At 43.1% G+C, this 13,795-nt stretch overlaps 1 protein-coding gene across 1 annotated transcript; it reads left to right on the top strand.

The window, feature by feature from the left end:
* The first annotated feature begins 8,036 nt into the window (after window positions 1-8,036).
* Window positions 8,037-13,083, top strand: LOC148038162 (uncharacterized). The gene is made up of 3 exons (XM_087675371.1): window positions 8,037-10,034; window positions 10,123-11,056; window positions 11,207-13,083. Exons 2-3 carry the CDS (start codon window positions 10,919-10,921, stop codon window positions 11,981-11,983), a joined length of 915 nt encoding a protein of 304 aa, XP_087531497.1. The 5' UTR covers window positions 8,037-10,034; window positions 10,123-10,918; the 3' UTR covers window positions 11,984-13,083.
* Window positions 13,084-13,795: the final 712 nt, after the last annotated feature.

The following is a 13,795-nucleotide window of genomic DNA, read 5'->3' as shown; positions in this document are numbered from 1 at the left end:
CTGTATTAAACATGTAGCAGTGTGCTTATGGTCAGTTTGAAGAGGGCATCCTTGACTCCGACTTGAACAAAAAGTTATGGGAAAAATAGTGACAGGTGGTCTAATAGGACTGCATCTAACCATGGCAGGGAATAAGGGGAAAACTAAGGCAAATGATGACCTCCAATAGCAAATAAGGGATGCACACGCCTCGAGGGCTGAAAATAACCCTGAGGTGGAAGATGAAGATTAATCTCATGACATGGGGGACCTCAGTGCACTCACTAACACCCTCGGTTTGCATGAGACAAGGCATGCTGAGAGGCATAGAGAATTGATGGAAGGCATTGGTCAAATGAAGACTACTATGGACACCCTTGCTGCCCAACTCACTAAGTGGATGGAATTCCAAATGAAAGTGAAGGAACATGAGGATAGATCTGGTATGCATGTTGAACGAGTGATGGGCCCATTAGTGAATGCAGCAAATATGAACTCCCAAGGCATTTTGGGGAGAGTGGGCATCCCTAACAACACTTTTGAACAGGGAGAGCCTTCATATAGACAAGAGGATCCCATGAACAATGCAATGAGGGAAAATTTTCAGTCATTACAAGGGCCCATGCCATCTATGCGAGTTTTGCCATCTTTTGGCAGAAATTTCTCTAACAATGGTTCATTTTTGGGTAGCCACATGGATCAGCCTCAGTTTGGACATATGGGACAACTACCTAATCATGAAAGAGAGTTGAGAGACAAGATTATTTTCTCAAAATTCAATGGTCAGTCGCCATCTCCAGCTGAACTCGAAGAGTGGCTCTCCAAGCTCGAGGATTATTTTGACATCTTGCCCCGTAATGATGACCAAAGGATCCATTTTGCAACAATCCACTTGGAAGGATTTGCACATACATGGTAGAGGTACATTAAAAGAGAAAATCAGCAACAAGTGAACTCGTGGAAAGCATTCAAAGCACTCATGGTGCAAGTATTTGTCTCGCTAGTGGAGAATGAAAAGCTTGCCCACCAAAGGTATGGCCTTGAACAGCATGGTCTTGCTGTTAGAGAATACACAAATCAGTTCCTGAACCTTACCATATATGTTGAGTTGATTAGTGATGATGCCAAGTTACACAAGTATGTGTATGGGCTAGATCCCCAACTCTCGGCTGATGTTTCAGCTTAAAACCCATCGGATTTGTTCAAAGCTATTGAATTGGCTGAGTGGTACTCTCGCAAGTATCATCGGATGCTTCATTTCAGCATGGACAGCAAGGAGGGGCATCTCAACCAGTGTTTGGATAGCAAGAGGACATATGCAGTCATATTTTGGAGAGCAAAGAGGTTCTATAAGGCCAAGGCAATTTGGGGAAAGTTATGGTGGTGGTAACGTGCCATTCAGCACTCCAAAGATCCCCACATACCCCAGTTTTAATGCCTCAAAACCACAAGGTAATTTAAGGACAGTAAACAACCCAACATTGGATAATAGGCAAGGGGACAACAAAAATAAAAATGCTTTAGCCTTTAGCAGTCCAAAGTCCATTCCCATGGATTTGTATAAAGAAAGAAAGAAAAAAGGGCTTTGTTTCAAGTGTGGCGAGAAGTATATAGCTGATCATGCCTCAAAATGTGCTTTTAGAAATGCTAAGGCACTGGTTCATAGCATGTTGGTATTTGAGGACCCTGAGGATACACATGCTTTTATGATGATTGCTGAAACAGATGATGTTGATGAAGAGTTTGGTCACGAAGAGTTCTTTGACCCTGCTAACTCCTTTCCTTTTGACCCCACTGGCCATGTATCACGAGGTATGGGTAAAAAGAACGAACCACATGCTAAAATATATGCTGCCACTGTTTATACCATATCTATGGATGCTTGGACAGGATCCAAAAGCCCTAATACATTGTGCATTAAGGGCCAAATTCATGGGGAGGATGTGTTTATACTTGTAGACAGTGGTAGCACTCATAGTTTCATTAACAGAGCAGTCATGGACAGGCTAAAGGGTTTTTCCACTGATTTACAGCAACCACACTGAAGGTGCAAGTTGCCAATGGGGATGAAGAAATTAGCACGCAAGTATGCCCTGCTGTTCATATTTAGCTTGCTGAAAATTTTGGACAACAATTGGATTTAATTGCATTGGAAATGGGGCCTATAGATGTTGTCTAGGGTTGTGATTGGCTGAAAACTTTGGGCACTATAACCATGGAATTTTCCTTGCTGTATATGGAGTTTGTCAGTGCCGGACACCTCATTCACTTGCAGGGAATTCAAAATAATAGTGAATTTCAGCTCATTACCAGCAAACAACTCAAGAAAGAGTTCAAGAAACAGTCCCAAATCTTTGTATTGCAGTTAAATAAAGAAAATTCAGATCAGTCCACAAAAACAGTAAAGAATTCAGCATTGAGAACTCTTTTAGAAGAGTACAAGGACCTCTTCCAAGTATCTACAGCACTAGCCCTTAATAGGGCAGTTGATCATCCCATAGATCTGGAGCCTCAGTCAAAGCCTGTGAACAAGCCACCTTACATATTGTCTAGGTGTGAAAGAGAAGAAGTTGCCAAACAAGTCAAAGAATTATTGGACATGGGATTCATTGAACCCATTTCTTCACCATATGCTTCCCATGTGTTATTGGTCAAAAAGAAGGATGGATCTTTCAGGATGTGCATAGATTACAGTGATCTTAATAAGATCATCGTGAAGAACAGGTACCCCATTCCACGCATAGATGACTTCCTAGATGAACTCAAGGGGGCTAAGTACTTTACGAAGATAGATTTGAGGTCAAGCTATCACCATATCCACATGAGGGCAGGGGATGAGGTCAAAACAGAATTTCGGACTGATCGGGGGCTTTATCATTTCTTGGTTATGCCTTTCGGGTTAACTAATGCACAAGCCACCTTTTAGATCTTAATGAACAAAATACTTTATCCCTTTCTTTTCAAATTTGTGTTGGTCTTCTTTGATGACATTCTCGTCTATAGTAGATCATTGAAGGATCACCTTTGGCACATGAGGCAGGTGTTTGATGTATTGAGGCAGCATAAACTCTTTGCCAAAGAGACAAAATGTTCTTTCATGCAGACAGAGGTGGAATACTTGGGGCACATTGTTAGTGAAGATGGAATTAGGGCTGATCCTAAGAAAGTGCAGTGTACAAAAGACTAGCTGACACCTGCAAATACCACTTCTTTTAGAGGATTTCTTGGTCTCTCATCATTCTATCATAGATTCATTAGGCATTATGCCACTATTGCAACTCCCTTAATGGATAGGCTTAAGAAAGAGGCATTTTTCTGGGATGCCATAGCTGATAAGAGCTTTAATCATCTCAAAGAATTGCTTACCTCAACACCCATCTTGGTTTGCCCAGATTTTTTGAAAGAATTCACCATTCAGTGTGATGCTAGTGGCAGAGGCGTAGGGGATGTATTGTTATAGGAGCATGGGGTTATAGCATTTGAGAGCCGCAAACTTGCTGAAAATGAGATAACCATGAATCTATATGACCAAGAAATGCTGGCCATCCTTCATGCCATTAAGAAATGGCACCACTACTTGTATGGCAGCAGATTTAGGGTCAAGAGCGACCATAGGGTCCTCAAATACTTCCTCTCTCAGTCTAATCTTACCCCCAAACAACGCAGATGAGTAGCTGCATTGCATAACTATGACTTTGACATTACACATACACGTGGAAAAGATAATGTCGTTGATGATTCATTATCTAGAATGTGGGCTTGTAAAGTTTCTGCCATCATGGAAATTCATAATGAATGGATAGAAGAGCTTCAGGAGGCCTATTTGTTAGATGCTGATTTTAGCCACATTTTCCAAAAATTACAGCAAGGGCATGTAGAAGAAAACTCTCCATATCAGCTTAAGAATGGTCTCTTATGGTTTCAGGGCAGGATTGTCATCCCATACACTTCTCCATTCAAGCAAAAGATCATGAAAGAGATGCATTCCTCACCTACAACTGGTCACTTTGGCATATTTAAAACTTATGAAAAGATTGCTAAAAGCTTTCATTGGAAGTGCCTATGGAAGGATGTAAAAGATTTTGTCTTGAGATGCATGCCACGTCAACAAAACAAGGACAGCACCTTAAAACTAGCTGGTTTACTGCAGCCACTACCTATGCCCGAAGGCAAATGGACACACAGTACTATGGACTTCATAGCCGGCCTACCGGTGACCAAGAAGGGATGGAACAACATCTATGTAGTTGTGGACAGACTCATCAATGCAGCCCATTTCATTCCTACAAAGACTCAATTTAATGCTTCTCAAGTAGCCAGCCAATTCATGGAACATGTTTTCAGATTACATGGCTTACCATAGGTTATTGTGCAAGACCGGGATGCTAAGTTCATGAGCAACTTTTGGCAAGCAGTTTTCAGCTCTATGGGCACTCAGTTAGCCCCTTCCACTACTTACCATCCACAAACTAATGGCCAGATAGAGAGGGTTAACAAGTGGCTGAAAACTTACTTGAGGCATTTCTGTTATGATGTGTAGAATGCTTGGGACTCATGGTTGAATTTGGCTGAGTTTGCCTATAATAACTCTACACACTCTAGCATTGGAGGTTCACCCTTTGAGGCATTGTACGGCTATAAGGTGCCCCTTCCCACGGTTATCTTCAATGATAAAATAAACCCTCAAAGCAAGGAGAAATTGGATAGAATGCAAGCCTTACTTTAGTAGTGCAAAGTCAACTTGAAGAAAACTCATGATGAAATGAAGCTTTATACTGATGACAAAAGAAGGGATGTTGAATTCCAAGAAGGGGATTTGGTGCTTTTGAAGGTTCCCAAGTTCAGATATGCCACCCTTAAGGATGGGTCCAGCAATAAGTTGGCTCACAGGTTCTATGGGCCATATCGGATTGTCAAAAGAGTGGGAGACTTAGCATATCAGTTAGCATTAACCCCATCCACGAAGATTCATAATGTATTTCATGTGAGTCAATTGAAGCCCTTCATTGGGTCATCAGTGGATTATGTTGAGGAGTTACTACCGATAGATGAAGAAGGCATCATTCAATACATACTCGAGCAAATCATAGGACAAAGGGAAAAGAAGCTTTGCTCTCGCTCCATCATGGAATAATTGATTAAGTGGCAAGGTTTACCACTTGAGGAAGCTTCTTGGAGGCCAGCTTCAGTTTTGGAAGAGTTTCCATACCTATTAGAAGCAGATTTGGCTGAAATCTAGCTAACTATGGCCTTGTTTTCTCTCAGATTTGACTGCAAATAGCTCTATGTTTCAAAGCAGATTTTATTTTGTACTATGGACAGCAATGGATATCATACATGGGCTGAAAGTACTCCTTGAGAGCTCCGTTTTGATATATGGCATATCCCAATCGGAGTGTCCTACAGAAAGTTATGACAGATTTACTACAGCACAGTCCTATAGTAAACAGTTTGCTATCCACTGTCTGTAGCTCGCATTCACTCAGGATACTTGGGTCAAAATTCATTTTTATAATTCCCTAATAAGGCCCATGTCTCGTACATACCCCAATGACCTATCATACGCAATAATACCTCTTGATTCATTTGTATACCCCTGTAATAATGCAGCAGAGTAGTACTCTGATCTGCTCCTGCCCAGTTATCATAAGTGCCCAAATTGTTTTTGAGGGCAAAAACCTTCGGGTGGGGATGGAATGTAAGAGAGGGGGATTTGATAATGGGGAAATACTAGCTACACTGGCTGGTATATAAGGTGTTCGGGACTTGATTTTTGCATCAGATTATAATACAAGTCTCCTTTCATCTTCATCTCTCTCTCTCCCAGCTTTCATGGCTTCTTTCTCTTTTTCTGTCTTTCTTTCTCCTTTTCTAGTCTTTCTCTCTCCTCTTCATAGTATTTCTCTCTCTTCCTGCAACCTCTCTCTCTCTTCTATACTCTCTCTCTCTCTCCTTCTCCCTCTCTCCTGCCCTCTTCATGACATTGAAAGCAGTAATATATCCCTTCTAATGATATTTTACATCCTCCTTTTTTGTTTTTTTCACCTTATGGGAGCCCTTGCAAGATGGTAACGTGGTAACCCACTCATTCATAGTAAAGGTTTTGGGCTCCCATGTTTTGTTAGCTCCCATGGAATAAGAAGAACACCTTAAGGATGACATGGAAAAAAAATGAAAGAGTAGATACTATGCAAACATAAAGAGAAGATCAAAAAAGAGAAAAGAGAAAATACCTCAAATAAGAGATCAAGAAGTAAAATCAAGAGAACTTATGAATGGATGTAGAAAAACACCAAAAACAATATATCCAATTCGATCTCTCAATTTTCAAAACACTAATAATTAACTTTTTGTCCCCATCTTTGTCATACCTTTTGAAAGAACTTTTTAGTAAGGAGCATTAAGACTACCAAAACATGTTATCTTTTTTAGATTTTGGCTAAAGAAAGCTTGAGAATCATGAAATGGTGCTTACTATCTCTAGAACAATGGAGAGAAGAATATTATATTATTGTCCATATGGCAAACTATGATCTTTAGCTGTTCCCTTAATCCAAGGAATAAAATGGGCCCTTTTTTGAAGAGCTTTTCACCCCAATGTAGGTGCCTCATCCTTGGAGGTTTTCTTCCCTTCACCTATCTTTTATCTTTTCATGGGTGTTTTTATATTCTCCTTGGTCCTTCTAGAAGTCTTCTACTTGGATGCTTGGGGGTCCTTTCTAGCCATTAAACATTTTGCTCCCTTCATATGAAGAGGTGGAGTATCACCTAGATGCATGCCAAAAAGTTATCTAAAGTTAGAATGTGACTTCACCATGAAATCCATGGAGGCAATTGATAAGGAAAATCTTTCTAAATTTGCGGTCAAGTAGTATACTAGTTCAATCAAACTATATGAGGTAATAAATAGAATCAGAAGATGACAATGATTCCCCTCATGTTGATATTAATAACAACCTTCACTTATCCCTCATGGTAGAGAAGAATGAAAACATAGATATCTTTTGAATCTATTGATTATTAGATGGGATCCATACTCCTTAGATTTATTGTGGCTAAGATGATGGGATTGAGGATAAACTCTTTGGTTTGTTTTTAAAACAAGAGTGTATACATTAAACTCTTGAAGATTCTCTCTCTCCCAGCCCCCACCACCTCAACTTTTCTCCGTTCTTGAATAAGTAGGGATGTCAAAGAATTTAGGTCAAGCAAATTAATCTAAAAGGTGAGCATGACACATTTCTAGTGACGTCCCTAACAATACCCTGTTTTACTTTTTCGACGACAGATTTTGAGCAAAACAAGTGGTAGAGATGTGAGTGGTAGACATGTGAGTATTACACGTGGGGCAAAACGTTGAACAAGTGGAAGGAAACACTGAATCACCGTGATGAGGAACATGTACAATATTGATTCAAGTATAGTTGAGTTGAGGATCCAGAAGCTTGGGGCTAGCGACTCCCTAAGCCAACCCCGCATTCCTAAGCCACGTTTTCTTTCGATCAGGCTCCTGCAGCTGTCTATCTCACCACCAACCTGCTCCCGCCTTCTCAATCCTGACCAGTACGCCGAACAAGAAAAACTTGCAGTCAACGGACACGGTACCACGTCTAATATATAATATATCAGTGCTTCCGCAACTCCAGTCTACGTCACACCCACCACGTTTTCCAGTCAAAAGCGCAAGAAGACTCCTGCTGCATCATGCATGAGACGGCGCCTCGTTGTCAAGCTCAATCAACTTGCCAGCAGGCCGCTGCACTCCACATGCAGATCATACCCGAATGGCAGCTGTATCATGCATGTACTTCACGTCAAAGACGCGAGGCGCAGCACTCCCCCCGTGTACGCGACGATGACGATCATTCCATACAAGTCGGCGAACATTGCAAAATCATTGAGATTGACCCCGACCGGCGGGGCCGCTGGCAGTACTCTGGCAAGTCTATAATTGACAACGTTCTAAGTTCACATATGTCTTTCCTTTTTAGATCTCCCTTGCGCATTGACAAGTAAGATTATTCAATACTACAAGTATCCCTCTAAGGAGGCAAAGTGGTGAGGGCAAGCTGGAAGGCCAACGTGGTGGAGTCCCATCCTACTCTTGCTAACGTGGCGGCAATACCATCATGCCACCTTAATGACGCACATGTCTACATGCAAAAGGGCTCGGTGAAGCGTCAGAGAACTGAGATGCCCACAGAACCTTCGTTTGCGAATGGAAGTTACAAGCATGCGCTGAGTAGTCCCCATGTGGACATGGCTGAGATCGAGCATACCCTGCATGAGGACCAGGAACGCCGCAACAAGGAGTGTAGGGCCAGAGCTGCAGAGGGAGCACGAGTTCACCAAGCCCCTGTGGCGCTGTCGCTTGAGAGTGTCAAATAGAGGTGCGCTACTCTTTGGTCTGCTAGTGTGTATCTGTACTTTCTGGGACGGCCTCCCTTGGAGGAGGAGTTTGCACGCTGGTTTGAAGGAAAAATAGGGTTCTGGCGTCCTCTGTTGGCTATAGAGGCAACCTGGTTTATGCTTTGCCCTGGTCGTCCTTTTTCACCCCTGATGGCGTCCTCCAACATGAATGTCCTATTTGGATATCCCTTCCTGATTTGCCTCCGTGGCTGGATGGAGAGGCACCGACCATTGCTGCAACTTTGGGCAAAGTTTTGTATGCATCTGGAGTCACTGATGTTTAGGGCTTACTCAGAGGAGAGCACCGGATCTGCATCCTCTGGGACCCTCGTAATGAACCCCTCGAGTACTTGCAACTGTAGGACTCCTTAGGGTTGGAGATCCTACTCAGTGTCAAATTCTCCCCCTTCCCTGATGCATGCTACCGGTGCCGCACCAGTGGTCATTTCTCACGTAACTGCCCCCAGAAGCAGGCAGAAGAGAAGGTGAAGGTAGTCCGTGGTGAAACTGTTACCAACAAGGATTCTCCTCATGCAAATCCCCCCTCCACAGCATATTGTGCCGACGCCTTCTGATCCTAGTGCGAAGGGTAAAGCTAAGGTCCCAGATCCAAAGCTGCGTGAGGCATCTACTTCAACCCCACAGGCCCCCCCCAAGATTGCAAAAAGCACAGGCAAGGAGAATCGACTCAAACACAAGCAGCCTCTATCGGATGTTAATAAGGAGAATGCACAGCCCAAAGCTTCCAACAAGAAGAATGGTGGTGAGAAGAAGTCGCACAAGGTCTCTCTCAAATGCCTTGCTCGCCGAAAATCAAAATGTTCTCCTGGAACATTAGGGGAATGGGCTCAGTACTCAAGAAACAAATAATGTACGGAATCCTCCGTAGGTATTGCCCGCATGCAATTGCTCTGCAGAAGGTTAAAATTGATGAGACAACTTGCAACACGCTTGACATTCCAGGATATTCTATCTATCATGACCTTAGAGGACACAGACGTGGCGGCACCTTGCTCATCATTAAAGACTCGCTCAAGCCTGATTTTGCATGGAGTCTTGGAGATGGAGGTGCTATTGCAGCCAAAGTTGAGATGTGGGGGGAACAATTCTTAATGGTCTCTATCTATGCCAGCAACACATCCGCCCTCAGAGCCAAGCAATGGGAGGAAATAGGATGGCGTATCTAAGACCATCCGGCTATGCTGGCTTCTCCCTAGTGACTGGTCTCATGGAACGCATTGCATGGTGGTGGAGGAGATAGAGGCATGGAACCAGGTGGAAGATGTGTGTGACCTCTGCGATGTTGCAGTGCTGGCCTTGGGTCATTCAAACGTACCCTACACTTGGCACAATAGGCATTTTGGCCCAACGTGGTGTGCATGCCGGTTGGATTGATTCTATGCTTCCCTGGGAGCTTGGTGGCTAAGTGGCCACACTACATACCTCTCGCTTAGTGAATCTGCTATTTCTGATCACATTCCTATTCTAATTACATTTAGATTGGCTGTCACAGGTGCGTCCCTGAGTGGTCCCCCTCCATTTCGCTCTAACTGCTCGTTTCTGGAGGATGAAGCATTTGTCAGAGCGCTCAAGGCTAAGTGGAGGTCTGCAAGTGAGAAAGCAGGAATGGCCGCTTCTAAGTGGAGGTATGCAAGTGAGAAAGTAAAAATTTTTTGCTTCTAAGTGGCTGAACTCCCTGCATGCAATCACTAACTTGTCCAAATCTCACAAGAGGAAGCTTGCGGAAGCAAAAAGACGCAAATACCGAGCTGGTGCAGATTTGAGGATCCACCTACTGGAAGCTTTAGCCCTCAACCCAGAAGATAACGTGTTGCAATCTCTTCTACTTAACGTTGAGCAGTTTCTCGTGAGGAGGACTCCTTTTGGGAGATGCTCCGAACTCCTTTTTCCTCAGCTCCCTTAAACTGAAGCAGAAAAAAGAGACTATTGTAGCATTGGAGGACGAGAATGGCCAACTGCACACTGATGAAGTCACGATCTCCAGAATTCTTAAGGGTCATCTCTCCTCAATTGTTGGATCTGAACCAACTACCCCCCTGGACTACCAGGACAGATTGGAAGCCTTCCTGCAGGATGTCTCAGCACCGATTTGTTTGCAAGAAGCATTGCTCTTTGAGCGGCCCTTTACCCTTGAGGAGGTACACTTTGCTGTCACGCGGTTGAGGAAGGGTAAAGCTTTGGGACCTGATGGTCTCCCTGTGGAATTATTTTAGACAATTTGGGACACTTGTGGTGCTGACCTAGTTGCTTTTATGAACTCTATCAGGGTGTCTGGCACCTTGGAAGCTGAGTTCAATCTGGGTCTAATCAAGTTGGTTCCAAAGACCCCATTGGCCACTAAGGCCTCTCATTGGAGGCCTATGACAATGCTTAACTTCACTTATAAGGTGATTGCTAAGACACTGGCCATAAGAATCAAGTATCTCCTGGGTAGGGTTATTCACCCTAGACAATACGGGTTTGTTGATGGGAGGAAGATAGAGGATGCCATCTCAATCTTGTATTTTCAATGGACCTTGCTATGTCTCACAGGCATGACTTTGTCTTGGTAAATGTCGATTTTGACAAAGCCTATGACAGAATTAATTGGCAATCCATCGAAGGTGTGCTTCAAGCCTTTGGCTTTGGCACAATCTTTAGGAAACTGGTGAGTTCCCTCTTTTCTAATGCAGCTACTACTTCCATTAGCATAAATGGCAATATCACTGGTGCCTTCCCCCTTAAAAGGTCTATTAGGTAGGGCTGTCCGCTGGCTCCTTTGTTATTTGCTTTGATTACTGACCTTCTGTTGCACAAGATTGACAAGCGGGTTCAAGATGGAACTATACGCGGGCTTCCTCTACCAGATGGCTCTGTGGCCCCTTCCCAGTTCTTCGCGGATGACAGTGCGTCCATTGTTGCTGCTGAAAAAGCCTCTGTGGATGCCCTCATGGCAACATTCAATGAATTTGCTGAAGTCTCCTCCTCGGTCTCATCAATAGTTCCAAGACTGAGATGCTGCCTCTCATGTGGGGGGATCCATTGGATGTACAACTATGGCTTTAAGATTGTCCAGCCTGGTGAGACCATTCGCTATATAGGGGCCCCTATAGGCATTGGCCTAATGGCAAAACAGAGATTTCTGTGGTTTTGGGAAAAGATCAAGGCTAAGATCAACGAGTGGCACAATGTGCCCCTCTCCCTAGCCGACAAGATCATGGTGATCAAAACCTTCCTTGTATATCTAACTGTTTACATGGCCTCAATATTTGTGTTCAGTCAAGTCGCTTGGTCTACGATAGAAAAGTCTCTCAGGGAATTCCTATGGAGCAGCGAGGGCGCAAGCAAAATGCCCCAATTTGGATGGGATCTAATCACTATGGACAAGGAGGAAGGGGGTTTAGGCATTGAACCCTTGGTGCTTAAGGCTAAACGACTTTGCTTTCAAGTGCTACTCAGGATGGGAGAACTACAGCCCTGGTCAATCATCCTCCAGAGCTGGATAATAGAGGCAGCCCACAAGGGCCGAGCATGGGTCGAGCTCGGTTGGCAGGATGCAATCTGCAATTACCAAGTTCCAATTAGAATTCCATAGTCTGATTTAGCCCAAGCTCTGGTAAAGGGCTGGCAATCAGATATCTCACAAGCTCAGTGGTCAGCTACGGCCTACAGAAACGGTGATTCCTCTCTAAGGACCAGTCTTTGGGCAAACCCCTTTGCCTATGATCCCCCTATGAGCTCGATGGCTAGCAACTACAGAATGGCGAAGAATATCTCTGACAAAGGCTTGAAGCTTTGGATACAAGTTTGGGACCTGGACCTGTCTTGGGTGGTAGACATTGGGCTAGTCAGTGAGCACTTTGGGCTAACTCAGTTGGAAAGTATTTGGTTGGAGAGTATCCTCAGATACAAGCACCCGAATTGGCCAACTGCCTGTGTGGTTGTGCCCAATAAACTTGTTCACTCTTTGGTGAGCCCCGCTGGTGTACAACTGATCAATTGTCGTAGGAGGTCTGATTTCACTTTTCCCTCTCTAGCTATACCTCTCCTTTTGGGGGACAAATGGAGATCTGCTTGCCCAATGGCTAGAATCAGCACATGGAAAAGACGAATCAAGCAGGTGTGGAAAGCCACCCCTGTCTACAAGCTCAAATTCTTTAGATGGAGGGTTGTCACTAAGAAGCTGCCCCCCTTAAGAGCTCGACTGGCTGAGAAGATTGCGATTTTCCCAATGTGTCCCCACTGTAAGCGGGTGGAAGAAGATGTAAAGCATGCATTCTGGGACTGTAGGTGCATTGCCCCAATTTGGGCTAAGGTTCGAAAGTGGCTGCGGGAGGCGAATCTCAGAGTTGATTTTACCCTTACCTTGGTCCTCTTTGAAGATCAAGGCCTCTTGGATGAGGCTTCTTGGAAACTCCTAAGCTTATTGACAACGGTCACCCCGAAGTTTATTTGGGATAGAAGAAACTTTTTTGCTTTCAGGAGCAAGAAATTGGTTGTGCCTATGGATGCTATTCGAATGCTGAAGGAAGAAATTCTTTCAGTGTTAAACTCTCTTGGGAGGTCTCATTGGATATTCAAACTTTTTGCTAGGAAGCTGGACAATATGGCCCTGTAATTTTTGTTTGTAATCTACTACTGCATTGGTCCTGAGACCTGTTACACTTCTAAGTGTTGTATTTACTTTACATTAATATCAACCCCGTATTTTTAAAAAAAACATTATTCAATACTGATCTACCTCAATTAAAGGGGTGAAGATCAAGATTATTCTTGTCACATTCATACATTTACAAGTAGTACATAGTGTGTCTTATATCCATGTATACAAAAGGCACTTTGTTTCTTTTTTTAAATCTGTGTTTTTGAGTGAATTTTTTTGCAAATAAGAATTTGAACGAGACAACATAACTCACAAATGAATCAATTTACATTAATTTGTATCTGTTCCAAAAAAATATATGCTTCGACGCCATAATAGATTTGCTTATGGACATGTGTTGAGCCATTTTTTGAATTAAGCAAAAGACTTACGACTGCATCTAAAATTATGCTTAAGCTTGCACAATTTTAACGTTGCATTTCATGTGACTAAATATGCTCTATATAGAGGAAAAAAATGACAAGGAGTTGTTGGTTGGAGTACTATGGCTCAATCAGCCAAAGTTCCACAACTATTGTTTATACAAGTGGAATACTAATGGTATACAAAATTAAGTAGAGTAGTTACATAGATTGACCCAAGAAAATGGTGAAGGATATTATTTTTAAAAATGGAGAATGAGGAAGTTATATTATCATTGGCATTACAGTTTGAACATGAGTTTACATGTAGCTTTGGAAGTCAAAGTTTAGCTTACATACAATATATAAGAATCCAAAACAAACAAATCTTAGTTTTGACTAC

The sequence above is a fragment of the Lygodium microphyllum genome, chromosome 3 (assembly GCF_053477565.2).
Source record: "Lygodium microphyllum isolate KBCC chromosome 3, Lygodium_microphyllum_v1.1.10, whole genome shotgun sequence".
Classification (NCBI taxonomy): Eukaryota; Viridiplantae; Streptophyta; class Polypodiopsida; order Schizaeales; family Lygodiaceae; genus Lygodium; species Lygodium microphyllum.
This window is presented reverse-complemented; position numbering and strand designations above follow the sequence as displayed.